General features: G+C 42.3%; 1 protein-coding gene across 7 annotated transcripts in view; it reads right to left on the reverse strand.

Moving 5' to 3' along the window:
* Positions 1-15,710, reverse strand: part of SPECC1 (sperm antigen with calponin homology and coiled-coil domains 1) — a 276,466-nt gene that overhangs the window by 10,241 nt on the left and 250,515 nt on the right. For 6 of the 7 annotated variants that reach the window (XM_019641535.1, XM_019641540.1, XM_019641537.1 and 3 more), the window contains 2 exons: positions 13,942-14,058; positions 1,558-1,617 (listed from right to left, as the gene is read on the reverse strand). In XM_019641535.1, the coding sequence (XP_019497080.1) occupies positions 1,558-1,617; positions 13,942-14,058 (177 nt within the window). The remainder of the gene's footprint in view (positions 1-1,557; positions 1,618-13,941; positions 14,059-15,710) is intronic. The other variant, XM_019641539.1, reaches the window with a different exon arrangement.

Genomic DNA, 15,710 nt, shown 5'->3' on the forward strand with positions numbered 1-15,710 from the left:
CTTCTGGACGGCCACTCACAGCGGCTGCTTGGCTGCTCATGCTCATACGGTAGCCCATGGCAACCCACTGCAGCAGTGGCTGCAGCTTACACCGTAGCCACGACTCATGCAGCCCAGCTCCAGGTTGAGCTATTGTTCAGCATCTTAGCTGTAGAGGGCAGTATCACTAGTCCTCATATGTGGGATCCGAACTGGGGCCCTCTGGCGTCCCAAGCCAGCTCTTAATCAACGTGCCACTCGGCCGGTCTTAGATCATTTTTTGAGTATTTTGTAGTTTTGGCTTGTGAGCATCTTTTCAGCAGCCATTGTACTACTAGCCAAGGAGCTTCCTGCACCAGAGATAGTATAGGGGCTTCTTGCAGCACAGATATTACACATTTGGACCCCAAACTCTATGTGGCCATTTTCATTTCTTACAGGAGATTTTCCTTTTGGCCTCAAAAAATCTGAGGGGGGACCAAACTTCCTTATCACTTTCCTGGAGTAGCAGGTGGAGTTTTTTTAATCCTCTTTCACCAAGAAGAGTAGCATTTTGTGAGCCCTGGTTTTGTGCAGGGGTCTCAGTACTAATGCTCTGTGTATGGGAGCTCGGAGCTTTGTCTCTTATTCCTATGTGCAGTAAATAATACCCATTAGCTACCCATCATTATGAGCCTTCTACCATTATCCCCAGACCCACCCCCCTGGGGGTTGCCACAGTCTCAGCTCATGCCTCATGGCTCTGGTTTTTATTTCTCTTTTAATTTCTGTCACCTGGTTATTTCCCAGTCTTTCTTTAGAGCTCAGCTATGTATTGACATTTAAAAAATTACATTCTATTCAGATTTCTAGGTGACTTTTAACTAGAGAGTTTTAATGATAATTAAGTTCACTGTGTTTCCAGAACTGAAATATATCCACAATGAATCTTAAATGAAAAAAAACTCTAAATCATGTGGTCAGACCAACTGGATAATTTTATATTACGGGTCACAAGTAACAAATCTTCAGCAAATGGATTTCTATGTTCTATAACAAATTGTTATGGCATAAAGAAAATGGCATAAAGTTCTTTCTTGGGGCTGGCCAGGTGGCTCAGTTGGTTAGAGCGTGAGCTCGGAGCAACAGGGCTGCCAGTTTGATTCCCACATGGGCCAGTGAGCTGCGCCCAAGCTGAGCTGCCGCTGAGTTGCCAACAGGCGGCCAGATGGCTCAGCTGGTGAGAGCATGTGCTCTTAACAACAAGGTTGCTGGTTTGAATGGATGGCTCAGTTGGTTAGAGCGTGTGGTCTTAACAACAAGGTCACCGGTTCAACTCCCGCATGGGATGGTGCGGCATGAGATTGGTGGGCTGCATCTTCCCACAACTAGATTGAAAGCGGCGACTGGACTTGGAGCTGAGCTTGTGCTCTCCACAGCTAAGATTGAAGGACAACAACTTGACTTGGAGCTGATGGGTCCTGCAAAAAAACCCACAATGTTCCCCTTCCCAATCCCCCCCCACCCTCCAAAATAAATAAAGTTCTTTCTCATATAATTAGACTAAAGTAAGACAAGGATACGAAACAGGATACTTACCAGGCTGGGTTTGATGCCTACACTTTCGGCTGCTTCAAATGCCAACAAGAGATTCCTTTTCTAAGTTAAAAAGACAAAGAGACTGGAATTATCAACTAAAAATATATACCTTTTGCTAGGAAAGAACTGACACTCCCATATAACCTATAAAACATAATTTTAAGTCAAATATGCAAACAATGGTCTCAGTTTAAGGAAAAAAAGATTAACAGTTACAACTGCCACTAAAAATGAAATTATTGATTGATTCCTTACTATCAATTTTTTGTTAGTTGGTTATTTTTACTTCGCCAAGATTTACGACACACACACTTCTGGTGTGCATCAAGTTGTTTAATCATAGTGCTACATCAAAAAATTATCAAATATGTGCACACAGTTAAAAATAATCAAATGAAAAAACTGTCCCTTCCCCCAATTCTGGCTCCTTGGGAGAACCAATTTTAATATCTGTCTTTAGTTCTTTTGATGATTACATCCATATCTCTGTAATATGCTCATGTTACTGTTTCTTGATTTCTAAAACATTACCTACTACTTTCCTCCCAGAATAAATGAGGACTCAAGTATCATGCACTTCTCTCTCTTCTTCCTTATAGCTATATGGCTAATTTTAGTTCTTTTATTGGCTATATTTGTGGCTTTCAGTAATATACTTATATCTCCACTTCTTGTTCCATCACTCATGAACAGCACTTCCTGACTCCACTTTGTATGATAAGGAAGAAGTTCCCCTCATCTTTCCCCTAACTTGTCAACTTTTACTCTTAAATTATTATAACTTATAATTTTAGCTTCCTTTTCTATGTAAGTCTTCTGTCCTCTCTTAAGAGGATTCTGAAAACTGAAAACAATAAACAGCATTATACAGTAGTGTACCACGATTACACTTCCTTCTCTATAGTTCCAGTCATGATGCTGTGCCACTCAAAACATTTTTTCAAAAGAATTTTCCTCTTTGTGGCTCAACCACATCACCATTCTATGAAATCCTTCAGCCTTAGAGTCCTTCAGAACCTCACGTAAATTTTTGGGTAATACCTCTATTCTACTACTTTCATAGGTTTCCTTAAGAAAGGATGTTGGAGAGATACATATTCTGAAAGCATTCATATACAAAAATTTCTCTCCTGTACCATCACACTTAGTTAATAATTTGGCTGGATATAGAAACCCAGGTTGAAAATATTTTTCCCTAGAATTTAAGGTACGGCTCCACAATCATCTACCCCTAATTTGTTGCTTCTTTCTGAGAGTCTTTCTGGTTGTTCTCTGATGTTTCTTTGTCTGGATGAATTTAAGAAACATTTGGTCATATCTCTTCCCCTCCATAATTCATTTGAAAGTCATCAGGATTATATTAAAATTTAATTAAGTTGGTAAATTAATTATAATTGAGAGACAATTTTAATATGTGCTTTTGTACATATTCATGTTTTACGTTCCTTAGTAGAATTTTGTAATTTTATGCATTTAGAGTTTATAAATTATTTTATAAATGTTCCCATTTCCCCATGGCTTCCACCCTCTGTCCTTGTCTGCTCATCTGGTGCCTGAATATTAAAGGGTTTGCCCTGACACTGAAACAAATCCTCTGCTCAAGGTACCAGGTCACGGAAAAACACTAAGACATGGCTATGTACGTTTCATTCTAGACTGTGGTCTAGGCCTTGGGAAGCTGTTGATCTGTGGTCATCTTGCCTAAGCCGCCAACCCTCTTCCTTCAAATTAAGGGAAATTAATGGGGATGGACTGAAACCTTACACATGTTTCCACAACATTACTTTCTTTTCTATTACGAGGGGAACTGGCTTCCTTAAGTGACTCCTGGCTTCCTTTTACTTCACCCAAACTATTGACAGCAATCTTCTATTTGGTGCTAATGAGGCCTTTGTTCTTATTTTTAAAGTCCTTTTGGTTAGTTTTGTGGAGGAGGGGTTTTATAAGCCAGTTTTTAGGCTACCATTATTCCAGAAGTCAAGATAAAAACATTTTTATGGCTTGATATGTAATGCCAAATTGCTTTCTAAAATGTTACACGAATTTTCAATTCCAGCAATAATATGAGTGTCCATTTTCTCGTACCCTTACCTGCATAGAATATTATGATTTTCAAAACTCTCTGCCAAATGTGACAGGCTAAAAATAATATTTTATTGTTTTAATTTGTATTCTTTGATTACTAGTAAGGTCTAAGGAAAAGGCATTTCTAAACCTAAGGTTATACAGCACCTCTATAAGACCCTCTAGCCTGATTCTAATGACACTGCTGGTGTTATCTAAGCAGATACTCAACAAAGACGGAATCGTTCACACTGAAAAATTATCTCAAAGTACTCCAAAACAGTGTACAGTATGACATAGAATGTTACATAGAGAGAGGTGGTTTTGGTTCACAAAAGCTAGTTTTATTCATTTCGGCAGCAGCAGCACAACAGTGACCAGCATCATCATCCTAATTCTTTTTCATTAGAACACTGTCAGTCACTGTGAGAAGACACTACTCATGGGGAGCAAAAGAGTGTGCTCAGGGCAGAAGGGCCTCACTTCCTTGCGCCTGCAGCTACAGCTGTGCCCACAGAGGCCAGGACAGGGTGAGAAGGATGCTCTGCTTCAGTCTGTGCCCTGGCTGGGGGACAACCGCAGGCTGGGAACCTTCTAGTTCCGGGAAAGTGAAAGTCCCCAACCTGTGGAAGAACACTACCACTGGCAGCGAGCGCTAGTAGGGAATTCACCTGAAACTGACAAGAGAGAGAATCCCAAGTCCAGAATTTCTCACGTTAATATTTCATTTCAGACACTGACATAAACACACTTCAATCTATTCACCTGAATCTGTTTAGCATAAGTGCAAGTGTCATAGGATAGCAGATGAATATGCTTTTTATTGAAAAAAATGCCCAAACCTTCATTGACTGTAACTCACATCCCATGTTTGTGTATCATTTAATGTCTTAGAGGAAGACATCTTGTTAGTTTTATAAGAAATTCCCTATTTAATACAGATGTCAAACTTGCTTGGTTTAATTATGTCCATCTAGATAGAAACAGCTCATGATTTCTGAACTTTCTGGACCATCAATGGCAATATCATACCAGTTTTAGATTCTGATTTGTAGTAGGATTTTACAAACATAGGCCTATCTTGGTGCCCTTTTTGATGTATGTGTACATCCAACTCCTCCCCAAACCACCCAACACTGAAAGCTCACCAGCACAAGGCTCTAGGCTAGGGCCGGATTTCACTCATCTTAATGATGTACGTTTCATTCAAATTACCCTGTTCCCTTTGAAACGCAACTTCAAAGATGCCTCTTTCAGGAAAACCCTCCCTGCTTTTACTCCTCTCTCTCCTTGAGTCAGATCACCCCCATGTTGACTCTTACACACGTGCTCAGTGTTATATTGTGTTGATTGGATTTGCCTGTTGACATGTCATTTGGAAAACCCTTATCAGTAACTAATACATATGAGTTTCTCTCACCAAACTGACCAGAAGTTCCTCCAAGCATGCTTGTCACACACTGGGTAGTGGTGAAAACTGTCACTTCACCCAGAGTGTACCTACATAGGGGCATTCGGAAAGCAGGAAGCCAGATGTTCCCTTTGGGGAGTGGTGGGCAGGTGGTAACTAGCCGAGTCCTAGGCTCTAGGACACAGATCTGCCTCTAGCTGATGAGGAAGGTGTGAATCCACACAGACCTTAAAATGAAAGTTCCAGCTTCTGGAGCTGACTCCTTAATCTCCTCACAGGCCTGCAGTCTTTCACAATTTGATTATGTGCTCCCTGATGACAGTATTACAGATTACAAAGAATTTCAACCCTACATGTAGAAAATATGGGCTCTGTACCATAAAGACAATGGAAAGTGAGTAAAATGTGACGTCTGTTTGTTTTAGTGAACATTTCCATTGTGCAGCAGGTACCGGGACCTGGCTGTGCAGTGTGCGGGAATCACCAGGCATCCAGAGCCAGACAATGCAGGTTCGGTCACCAGGAAGCGTGCTCATGAATTCAAAGTGTGAAAGCAAACACTTTTAGGCTCATTAATTTACAACAGATCCTTACTGAGTCGAGGACAAAGAGCCGAGGTGTCTTTGCACGACTGTAGACAAACATTTCACACTTTCAGGAAGATACCTGTTTTAGACAGTGTGTGTATAAGTGCTTAGATTTACACTTACTAGAGTTTTAGTAAGGTCTTCTGATTATTTTGAATTGTTTTATGCCCACTATTTACTCAATTATCTTCGCAAAGTCACATGGAAAAGGCAGAGACAGAAAAATGAAGAGGGTGGGAAGGAAATGGAGATGCTCAGGTCACTGCTGGACAAGAGCTTTGCCTGTGAGGGCATGATGCACAGGCTGTGTGGACCCCATGCCACCCCGGCCCCCGCTTGTCTCCTTTTCTTTGCTGCTCCTTCCTGGCTCCCTTTGTTGGGTTATCCTTTTCTACTTAAACAAGCACTGGATCCTCAAGGCTTGTTCCATGGTCTTTATTCCTCTGTCATATTGCTATTAATAATAAATATTACTTGGTCTTTGTCTACTGTTCCTGACACAGAGCCCCTAAAACCCTTGTAATTTCCTATATTAGAGTCACAGGGGCACCATTTGTTATATTTGTTTTTTTATAAATGAATATGAATTTTAAAAAATTTCAATTACAGTTGACATTCAATATTATCTTAGTTTCAGGTGTACAGCATAGTGGTTAGACATTTATATAATTTAAGAAGTGATCCTGGGGCCGGTTGAGTGGCGTGTTGGTTAAAAGCTGGCTTGGGATGCCAGTTCTGAGCAGCAGGGCCCCAGGTTGGATCCCACATATGAGGGCCAGTGACACTGCCCTCTACAGCTAAGATGGCGAGCAACAGCTCGACCTGGAGCTGAGCTGCCGTGAGTCACCGGCGACAGCGTAGGCTGCAGCCCCTGCTGCAGTGGGCTGCCATAAGCTACCGTGAGTAGCCGGCAGCCAGTGTGAGCTGCCAAGAGCCGCCATAAGCGGCCGTCCAGAGGCCGGCGACCCATCTGTCTCACCTGGAAGAGTGCAATGATAATACCAACATGGGCCAGAGAAGCGACGTCCTCCTCAACTAGACTGAAGAACAAAAGGACAGCAACTTGTCTGTTCCCCTTCCCCGATTCCCCAGAGCTGTTCCCCTCCCCCAATTCCCCAATAAAATCTTTAAAAAAAAAGAAAAAGAAGTGATCCTGACAATTAGTGTAGTATCCACCTGACACCATACACAGCTATTACATTATTAACTATATTCTTGTTGCTATACTTTACATCCTCATGACTATTTTGTAACTAACAATCTGTACTTTTTTTTTTTTTTAAGATTTTATTGGGGAATTCGGAGAGGGGAACAACACTGGGGAATTGGAGAAGGGGGACAGATAAGTCGCTGTCCTTCCTTTCTTCAGTCCAGCTGTGGAGGAAGTGACTCCACTGGTCCATGTTAGCACTATCATTGTGCTCTTCCCGGGTGAGGCAGTTGCTCACCAGCCACTGGGCGGCCGCTCATGGCGGCTCAGGGCAGCTCACAAAAGCTCACGCCCACTGCTGGCCAGTCCACTGCCAGCCAGCCCCACAGTAGCCCATGCTGTTGCCGGGAACCCAGGGCAGCCCAGCTCCAGGTCGAGCTGCTGCTCACCATCCCAGCTACAGAGGGTGCAGCGCCACTGGCCCCCATGTGGGACCCGAACTGGGGCCCTGCTGCCCAGAGCCGGCATCCCAAGCCAACTCCTAACCAATGCGCCACTCGGCCGGCCCCAATCTGTACTTCTTAATCCCTTCACCTTTTTCACCCAGACCCCCAAACCCTTACCCATTTGGCAACCAACTGTTTGTTCTCTGTACTGGAGTCTGTTTCTGTTTTGTTTGTTTGTTTAGTTTGTTCTTTAGATTCTACATATAAGTGAGATCATATGGTATTTGTCGTTCTCAGTCTGACTTCTTTCACTTAATTAGCATAACACCCTCTAGGTCCACCCATGTTGTCGCAAATGGTAAGATTTCATTCTTTTTTATAACTGAGTACTATTCCATTGTATATATGTACCAATTCTTATTTTTTTAACCTAATTATCTATTGATGGGCACTTCATACGAATGCATATATCTTTTCAAATTAGTGTTTTGGATTTCTTCAGATAAATAACCCAGAAGTGGGATTGCTGGATCATAAGGTAGTTCTATTTTTAAACTTTTGAGGACCCTCCATAGTTTTCCATAGTGGCTGCATCAATTTGCAATCCCACCAACAGTGCATGAGGGTACACTTTTCTCCAGATCCTTGCCAATACTTGTTGTTTGTTGATTTATTAATGATGGCCATTCTGACAGATGTGAGGTGATACCTCACTGTGGTTTAATTTGCATTCCTCTGATGATTAGTGACAATGAGCATCTTTTCATGTCTATTGGCCATCAGTATCTCCTCTTTGGAGAAAAGTCTACTTAGGTCATCTGCCCGTTTTTTAAATTGGATAGTTTGTTGTTTTTGTGTTAAGTTGTATCAGCTCTTTATATATTTTGGATATTAACCTTTTATCAGATGTATCATTGGCAAATACCTTCTCCCATTCAGTAGGTTGTCTTTTTGTTTTGTTGATGGTTTCCTTTGCTGTGCAAAAACTTTTTAGTTTGAGGTAGTTCCACTTCTCTTTGATTTCTGATTTTATTTGGCTTCTCTCTCTCTTTTTCTTGATGAGTCTGGTTAAAGGTTTATTAATTTTGTTTCTCTTTTCAAAGAACCAGCTCTTGGTTTCATTGATGTTTTATGTATTTTTAGACTATTTCATTTATTTTTGCTCTGATCTTCATTATTCCCTTCTTTCTACTCACTTTGGGCCTTGTTTGCTATTCTTTTTCTATTTCCTTTAAGATTAGGTTATTTATTTGAGATTTTTCTTGTTTCTTGAGGTAGGCCTGTATTGCTACAAATTTCCCTCTTAGGACTGCTTTCACTGTGTCCCACCGATTTGGGGTCATTGTGTTTTCATTCTCATTTGTTTCAAGCTATCTTTTGATTTCTTCCTTGATCTCAATGTTGACCCATTCACTATTTAGTAGCATGTTAGTTAGCCTCCATGTGTTCATGTATTTTTCAGGTTTTTTTTTTCTAGTTTCATACCATTGTGGTTAGAAATGACACTTTATATGATTTCAACCTTCTTAAATTTATTGAGACTTGTTTTGTGGCCTAACATGTGGTCTAGCTTGGAAAATGTTCCATGTACACTTGAAAAAAATGTATATTCTGCTGCTTTGGGGTGCAATGCTCTAAAAACATCAATTACATCCATCTGGTCTAGTGCATCATTTAAGTTTGCTGTTTCCTTGTTGATTTTCTGTCTGTAAAATCTGTCCATTGGTGTCAATAGGGTGTTAGTCTTCCACTAAGACTATTATTGTCAATATCATCTTTTATGTCTGTTAATATCTCCTTTATATGTTTAGGTACTCCTATGTTGGGTGCATAGATATTTACTAGGGTTATGTCCTCTTGTTGAATTGATCCCTTTATCAATATGTAATGGTCTTCTTTGTCTCTTATAATATTTGTTTTAAAGTCTATTTTGTCTAATATAATATTGCTACCTTAGCTTTTTTGGTTTGCATTTGCATTAAATATAATTTTCCATCCCTTTTTTTTTTCAGTCTATATGTGTCTTTCAATCTGAAGTGAGTTTCTTGGAGGCAACATATATTTGGGTCTTGTTTTCTTATCCATTCAGCTACCCTGTGTTATTGGGTTTTTTTAAGATTTTACTGGGGACTTGGGGGAAGGGAACAGCGTTGGGAAATGGGGAAGGGAAACAGACAAGCTGCTGTCCTTTTGTTCTTCAGTCTAGTTGTGGAGGACGTCGCTTCACTGGCCCATGTTGGTATTATCACTGCACTGCTCCCAGCTGAGGCAGATCGGTTGCCGGCCACTGGACGGCTGCTCATGGTGGCTCTTGCCAGCTCACGGTAGCTTATGGAAGCCCACTGCAGCTCCACTACAACTTATGCCATCACTGGCAACTCATGGCAGCCCAGCTCCAGGTCGAGCTGTTGTTCACTATCTTAGCTGTAGAGGGCGCAGCATCACTGGCCCGCATGTGGGATCCGAATCAGGGCCCTGTTGCTCAGAGCTGGTGTCCCAAGCCAACTCTTTACCAATGCGCCACTCAGTTGGCCCTACCGTGTGTCTTTTGATTGGAGCATTTAATCCACATACATTTAAAGTGATTATGGATAGTTACATAGTTATTGTCATTCTATTATTCATATTTGTGTTATTTCTATTCCCCCCTTCTACTTAAAGAAGCCCCTTTAACATTTCTTGTAACATGGGTTAGTGATGATGAACTCCTTTAGTTTTTTCATGTGTGGAAAGCTCTTTATCTCTCCTTCAATTTTAAATGATAGCCTTGCTGGATAGAGTAGTCCTGTTTATAGGTCCTTGCTTTTCATCACTTTGAGTATTTTGTCCCACTTCCCTCTGGCCTGCAAAGTTTCTATTGAGATATCAGCTGACCGTCTTATCCCTTATAAGTAACTAGTTGTTTTTCTTTCTGCTTTTAGGATTCTCTCTGTCTTTTAAACTTTGGCATTTTAATTATGATGTGTCTTGGTGTGGGCCTGCTTGGGTTCATCTTGCTTGGGACTCTTTATGGTTCTTGGACTTGTATGTCTATTTCCTTCACCAGGTTAGGAAAGTTTTCAGTTATTATTTCTTTAAATAGGTTCTCAATCCCTTGCCCTTCTCTCTTCTCCTGGTACAATTGTGATGCAAATGTTGTTATGCTTGATGTTGTCCCAGGAGTCCCCTAAACTATCCTTATTTTTTTGGATTCTTTTTCCTTTTTAACTGTTATGACTGGATGTTTTCTGCTACCTTCTCTTCCAAGTCTCTGATTCAATCATCTGCTGCATCTAATCTACTGGTGATTCCCTGTAATGTAATCTTCATTTCAGTTATTGTAGTCTTCACTTCTCTTTTGTGGTTTCTATATCCTTTTTCATGCTTACTATATATCTCTTTGGTGAAGTTCTCTCTGAGGTCCTCAAGCATCCTTATAACCAGTGTTTTGAACTCTATATCTGGTAGATTGCTTGCCTCCATTTTGTTTAGTTCTTTTTCTGGAGTTTTCTCCTGTTCTTTAATTTGGGACATGTTTCTTTGTCTCCTCATTTTGGCTGCCTCTCTGTGTTTGTTTCTATGTATTAGGTAGGACTGGCTGCTATGTCTCCCAGTGTTGCTGAGTGGCCTTATATAGTGGGGTCCTGTGGGGCCCAGTGGCAGTCTCCCTGATCACCTGGGCCAGGTGCTCCAGGAATGTCCCTTGTGTGGGTTGTGTGTGTCCTCCTGTTGTAGTTGAGCCTTGATTGCTGTTGGCACCTGAGTGAGTGGGATTGACCCTCAGGCTGACTGGCTGTGAGGATTGGCCATGGCCACAGCTTATGGACTGCTGTATGGGTGTTGACCCATGGAGCAGGGTTTGTCCCAGTGGGCTCTTGTGACTGCTGAGACCACCCTTTGAGTGTGTTCCTTGTTGGGCTAATCAGGTGGTCCTTTGTTGTGGTCTGAAGCTGGCTACTGGGTGTGTTGGTTCTGGGGCCTTTTGTGGGGGCGGGGAGCTCCCATGCAGGCTAAGGTCACCCACTGCATGTTACTGGCCTGGGGCTGATAGGAGCTACCAAGTGATCCACAGTTAGTCACTGCCTGTGCTGGACCTGGAGGAATGTGGGAGAGGCCACACTGTGAACTGAGACCAGCTGCCACCAGTACCAGGCCTGGGACAGCTCAGCAAAAGTTCCAGGGCACACCATAGCTTTAAATACAATTTACATATGTCCTGTCCCATACAGTAGCCATATGGCCATAAAAATTAAAAGTAATAAAAATTTCAGTCACATTAGCCACATTCCATGTGCTTAACAGCCTATGTGGCTAGTAGCTACCATATCAGACAGCACAGATATAAAACATTTCCAAAAGTTCAATTAGTGTTAATCATTCACTGATGACCCCCAAATATGTATTTCCAGCACTGAACTCCCTTTTGAATTCCAAACTTGCTATCCAATTACTTGCTTAATGTTGCCACCAGCACGCTTCATGGACATCTCAGACTTAACATGATTCAAAACAGAACTTCTTGGTTTGTTGTTTTCCAAATGTTTAGTAACACTGTCCGGCCTGCTTCACAGATTACAAACAAAGCACCACAACAAAAAAGTGCTCTGAAAGTTTAATACTCTGTGATGGCTAATTTTAAGTGTCAACTTGGCTAGGCCACAGCACCCAGATATTTGGCCAGATGTTATTCTAGATGTCTCTGTGAAGGTGTTTTTAAGATGAGATTAACGGTTAAGTCAGTAGACTTCGGGTAGAGCAAATTACCCTCCATAATGTGGGTGGGCCTCGCCCAATCAATTGACGACCTTAATAAAAAAAGACTGATTTCTCCCCAAGAAGAGGGAATTATGGCAGCAAACTGCTTTCAGACTCGAACTGTATCAATCAGCTCTTTCTTGTGTCTCCAGACTGCCAACCTTCCCTGCAAATTTTAGATTTGTTAGTCTCCACAATTGTGTGAGCTAATTTCTTAATATAAATCTCTCTCTCTCTCTCTCTCCACACACACACACACACACCCTACTTTTTTTTGTTTCTTGGGAGAACCCTGATTAATACATACTCTAAAAAACTAAATCATTTTGTTTGTTCAGTTATTCTCATCAGTGCCATAACCATTCTTTGAATTTTATATCTTAATATGCGATAATCAAAATAGAACTTTTAAACACATCTATTCCTTCCCCATCTCAGAAACTGGTCCTGTCAAGCTGGACACCCAGGGTCGTCTTTGACTCTTTCCTCTTCCCTCCCCTACAACCAACCAGTCACTACGTCCATTTGATTCTATATCTAAGATGTATTTCAAATCCCCTTCCATCTTTCCAGCTACCACCCTAGTCCCAGCTAATGGATGATGCCAGGGAAACTGAGCTCTCACATCGACCTTAACAGCTTCCCAACTGGTAGCTCCTCATCATTCTTGTTCCTTTTCCAATTCATTTTCTCATGGAACAGCCAGAGAGATTGTTTAAAACCATGAATAATGCCTCTCCATTGTTTATACTCCTTCAGTGACATCCCTCTGTGCTTGGAGGAAAATGTAAACTTCTAAACAGCATCCCTGTGGAAGGCCTGCAGGGTCTGGCCCCCAGCATCACAACAGGCCACCCTGCCCTCATCACTTCACTCCAGTCAGCTGGACTGCTTCTATTGCTTTGGCTGCACCAAGGTGTTTTCTTGCTCTGGCTGCTCTCTCACCTTGGAAAGGTCCCCTGAGCCCTTTGCTTTGCTGGCTCCTTCATATTCTTTCTTCAGGCATCAGCTTGAATAGTGCCTCCTCAGAAAGACCTTCTCAGCCTTTTTGATCTCAGCTGGATCCCTTATTGTTCACTCTCACAGCCCTCCCACAGTTTATAATTATTTATTTATAATATTACATGTAGGTTCACTCACTTGTTGATTGTCTGTCTACCTCATGAGGGCAAAGAACATGTCCCCATTGTTCATTGCTGTCTTTATTACTGTGCATAATGCTTGGCAAGAAATGTTTGTTGAGTGAATGAGTGTATTTTCTAAAGTACACTCTATGGAATATGATTTTGTAGGATATTCTAGGTCAGCCTTTGGCAAACTACAGCCCGGGGGCCACATGTGGCTTGCAGCCTGTTTTTATAAATAAAGTTTTATTGGAACACAGTATGCGCCCATCACCTATGGCCACTTGGGCACTCCAGTGGTTGAGTTAAGCAGCTGTGACAGAGACCCACAGAGTCTACCATTTGGCCCTTAAAAGCAAAAGTTTGCCAATTCTTCTTATAGGTAGTTAGAAGTAAAAGGTTTTGTGGATCTGATATATATTGGCTTAAATGGAGTCACACAGGTTTCTTTAATGAAGGACTTGAAATGTATACTATGCTAATGAGCACTGTGAATCTCTAAAAATGTGATTCCATTTCCCAATATGATGTACCATTTCCCAAGCTTATTTGAGCAGGGAACTCTTTGGTGAAGTTTGTGGTTCTTTGGAAAAGACTTTGAAAAAAGGTGGCCAAGGTGAGATTCCATCAGGACTTTCTCTGGAAAATGGGTAACAAGGGGTCTATATCAAGAAGGGAAACTAAGAAGTATTTACTGAGGGTGGGATTCTATAATGTAGTTACACTCAGCAGTTATCTGTGTCAGGTATCAAATCCTAGTTTCCACTTCAAGTCTATAAACCCCACACCCAGTGGTACATATTCATATAAGGGATTCCTCTTGCATGTTACCTCCTAAGGATAACCAGGGCGACGGGCAGGGACTTACTTTCTCCTGACTGTTCAGCTCCTGGTACGGGATGTGAGCAGGCAAGTAGGTGTGGAGGAGAGCACAGAAGGCCAAGCCATCACTCCAGCTGCTGCTGAAATTGGTGATATCAATGTTCTGTGGGGGAAAGCAGCATTAATCACCAAACTGCACAGTCGCAGAGTATGAATGAGATTGTGTTAAGATGGGTATCCGTCTCTGGGTTTGCTGTAAGGCAAGATAAGAAACTACGCAAGTATGCTGGGTATACATTTAATTCTGATACCAGGAATGGCCTGGTATTTCCTAGATCTGTTCACGGAACAGCAAGAAAAAAAGGCTTCAGAGCTCATGCTACTAGGGAATTTCTGTCTGCCTCTGATATATTACAGGCTCTGAAACATTATTCTCAAATTAACTCACCTGATTAGCTCTGTACATTCCAGCATTTCCTGGCCTTATTTGGTCAAGGAAGACTCACCATCATCATGTAAAACCCCAATTAACAACAGCTGGACCAAGACAAAATGAGATCTTAAGGCCCTACAGGGCTGGTTCTGTGGCCCGCTCCTGTAGTACACTCTTCTCCCCACAGCTTGAAAGGCTTCTCAGCAAGAGAAAACCTACCATGCTCCAGTCTCCCTGCTAGTACACCATATGCCGGGGGTCATGAGGCTTCACGGGGAAAAAGGAGCTCCTCCTTCAGGACAGGGGGTGACCCCGGCAGCTACTTGGTAAACAGTGATAAGGAAACCCAGTTCCAACTTTACATGGCAGCCCATAGAGATGATGGCTTCTGACAGCTCCCAGGCAGGTCCATAAGCTCCCAGTAGCTCCAGTATAACTCCACCTTTTAGATGCTCATACCTGTAACCCACCTGCTTCTTTCTCTTGGACTATGCTCATCCTAACAGGGTTTTCCCTGGTTTATAAAGCTCATCCCAAATGAAATGTCAGGTTCCAAAGCCAATGAAATCTTGAATGCTTAGGCTGACTGATGTAGTGGCTGCGTAAATGTATTGAGGTAGCCTGTGAGAGGGGACTGCAGTTAGGGCTGTGTTCCGAGCACTTCTGGTGATATCAGAGGGCTCGGGCAAGTGTGGGGGTCCTTCCTGAGATCTCCCCACAGACAATGGGCATTGGGGAAGCAGCAAGGTGTTCTTCCTCCCCAGAACACCCCGTCCTGGGAAGCGGGAGGCTAGAGAAGGTGAGGAGGGGTGGTGAACAGCTAGCTGGCTCTTTCTGGAAGAGTGGACACTCACAACTTGTCAAACTCCCTCTGCCTGAGCCAAACGCAAAACTCCTGCAGTGTAACCCTGACTGCCGTGGAAAGGTGATGCAGGGTATTTCCACCAGAAGCAATGGCAATTTAAAGGGAGTGGAGGCGTGAAGAGGAGCAGGGCATGAAGTTAAATTGGAATGGGGGAGGGAGTCACGATGGAATTTTTCTCAAAGTGTGTAAAGAAGTTTTTAAGAACATATGCAGATGGGAATGCATAATGAAATATGGTATAATATGTTTCCTGTGGTTTTCTAAGGGTTTTGGAAGCAAATGGCCTATCATCTCATTTGAGCTTTTTATCTAGACATTTCCAGCATTAGCTTGAGCTAGCTTGGCCTTGAGTGATGGGGTAAGTTAAAGGCCTCGTTTTACAGCAAAGAAACTGAGGCCAGAGGAGGTGGTGTCACACTTTGCACATGTAGTTCACCTGAAAAACGAACATGCCAGGAACCTGTCCCCTGCTTAAGGTCCTTTCCATCAAACCTCTTCTCGCTTCTAGCCAGAACCC

Source organism: Hipposideros armiger, unplaced genomic scaffold (genome assembly GCF_001890085.2).
Source record: "Hipposideros armiger isolate ML-2016 unplaced genomic scaffold, ASM189008v1 scaffold_61, whole genome shotgun sequence".
Classification (NCBI taxonomy): domain Eukaryota; kingdom Metazoa; phylum Chordata; class Mammalia; order Chiroptera; family Hipposideridae; genus Hipposideros; species Hipposideros armiger.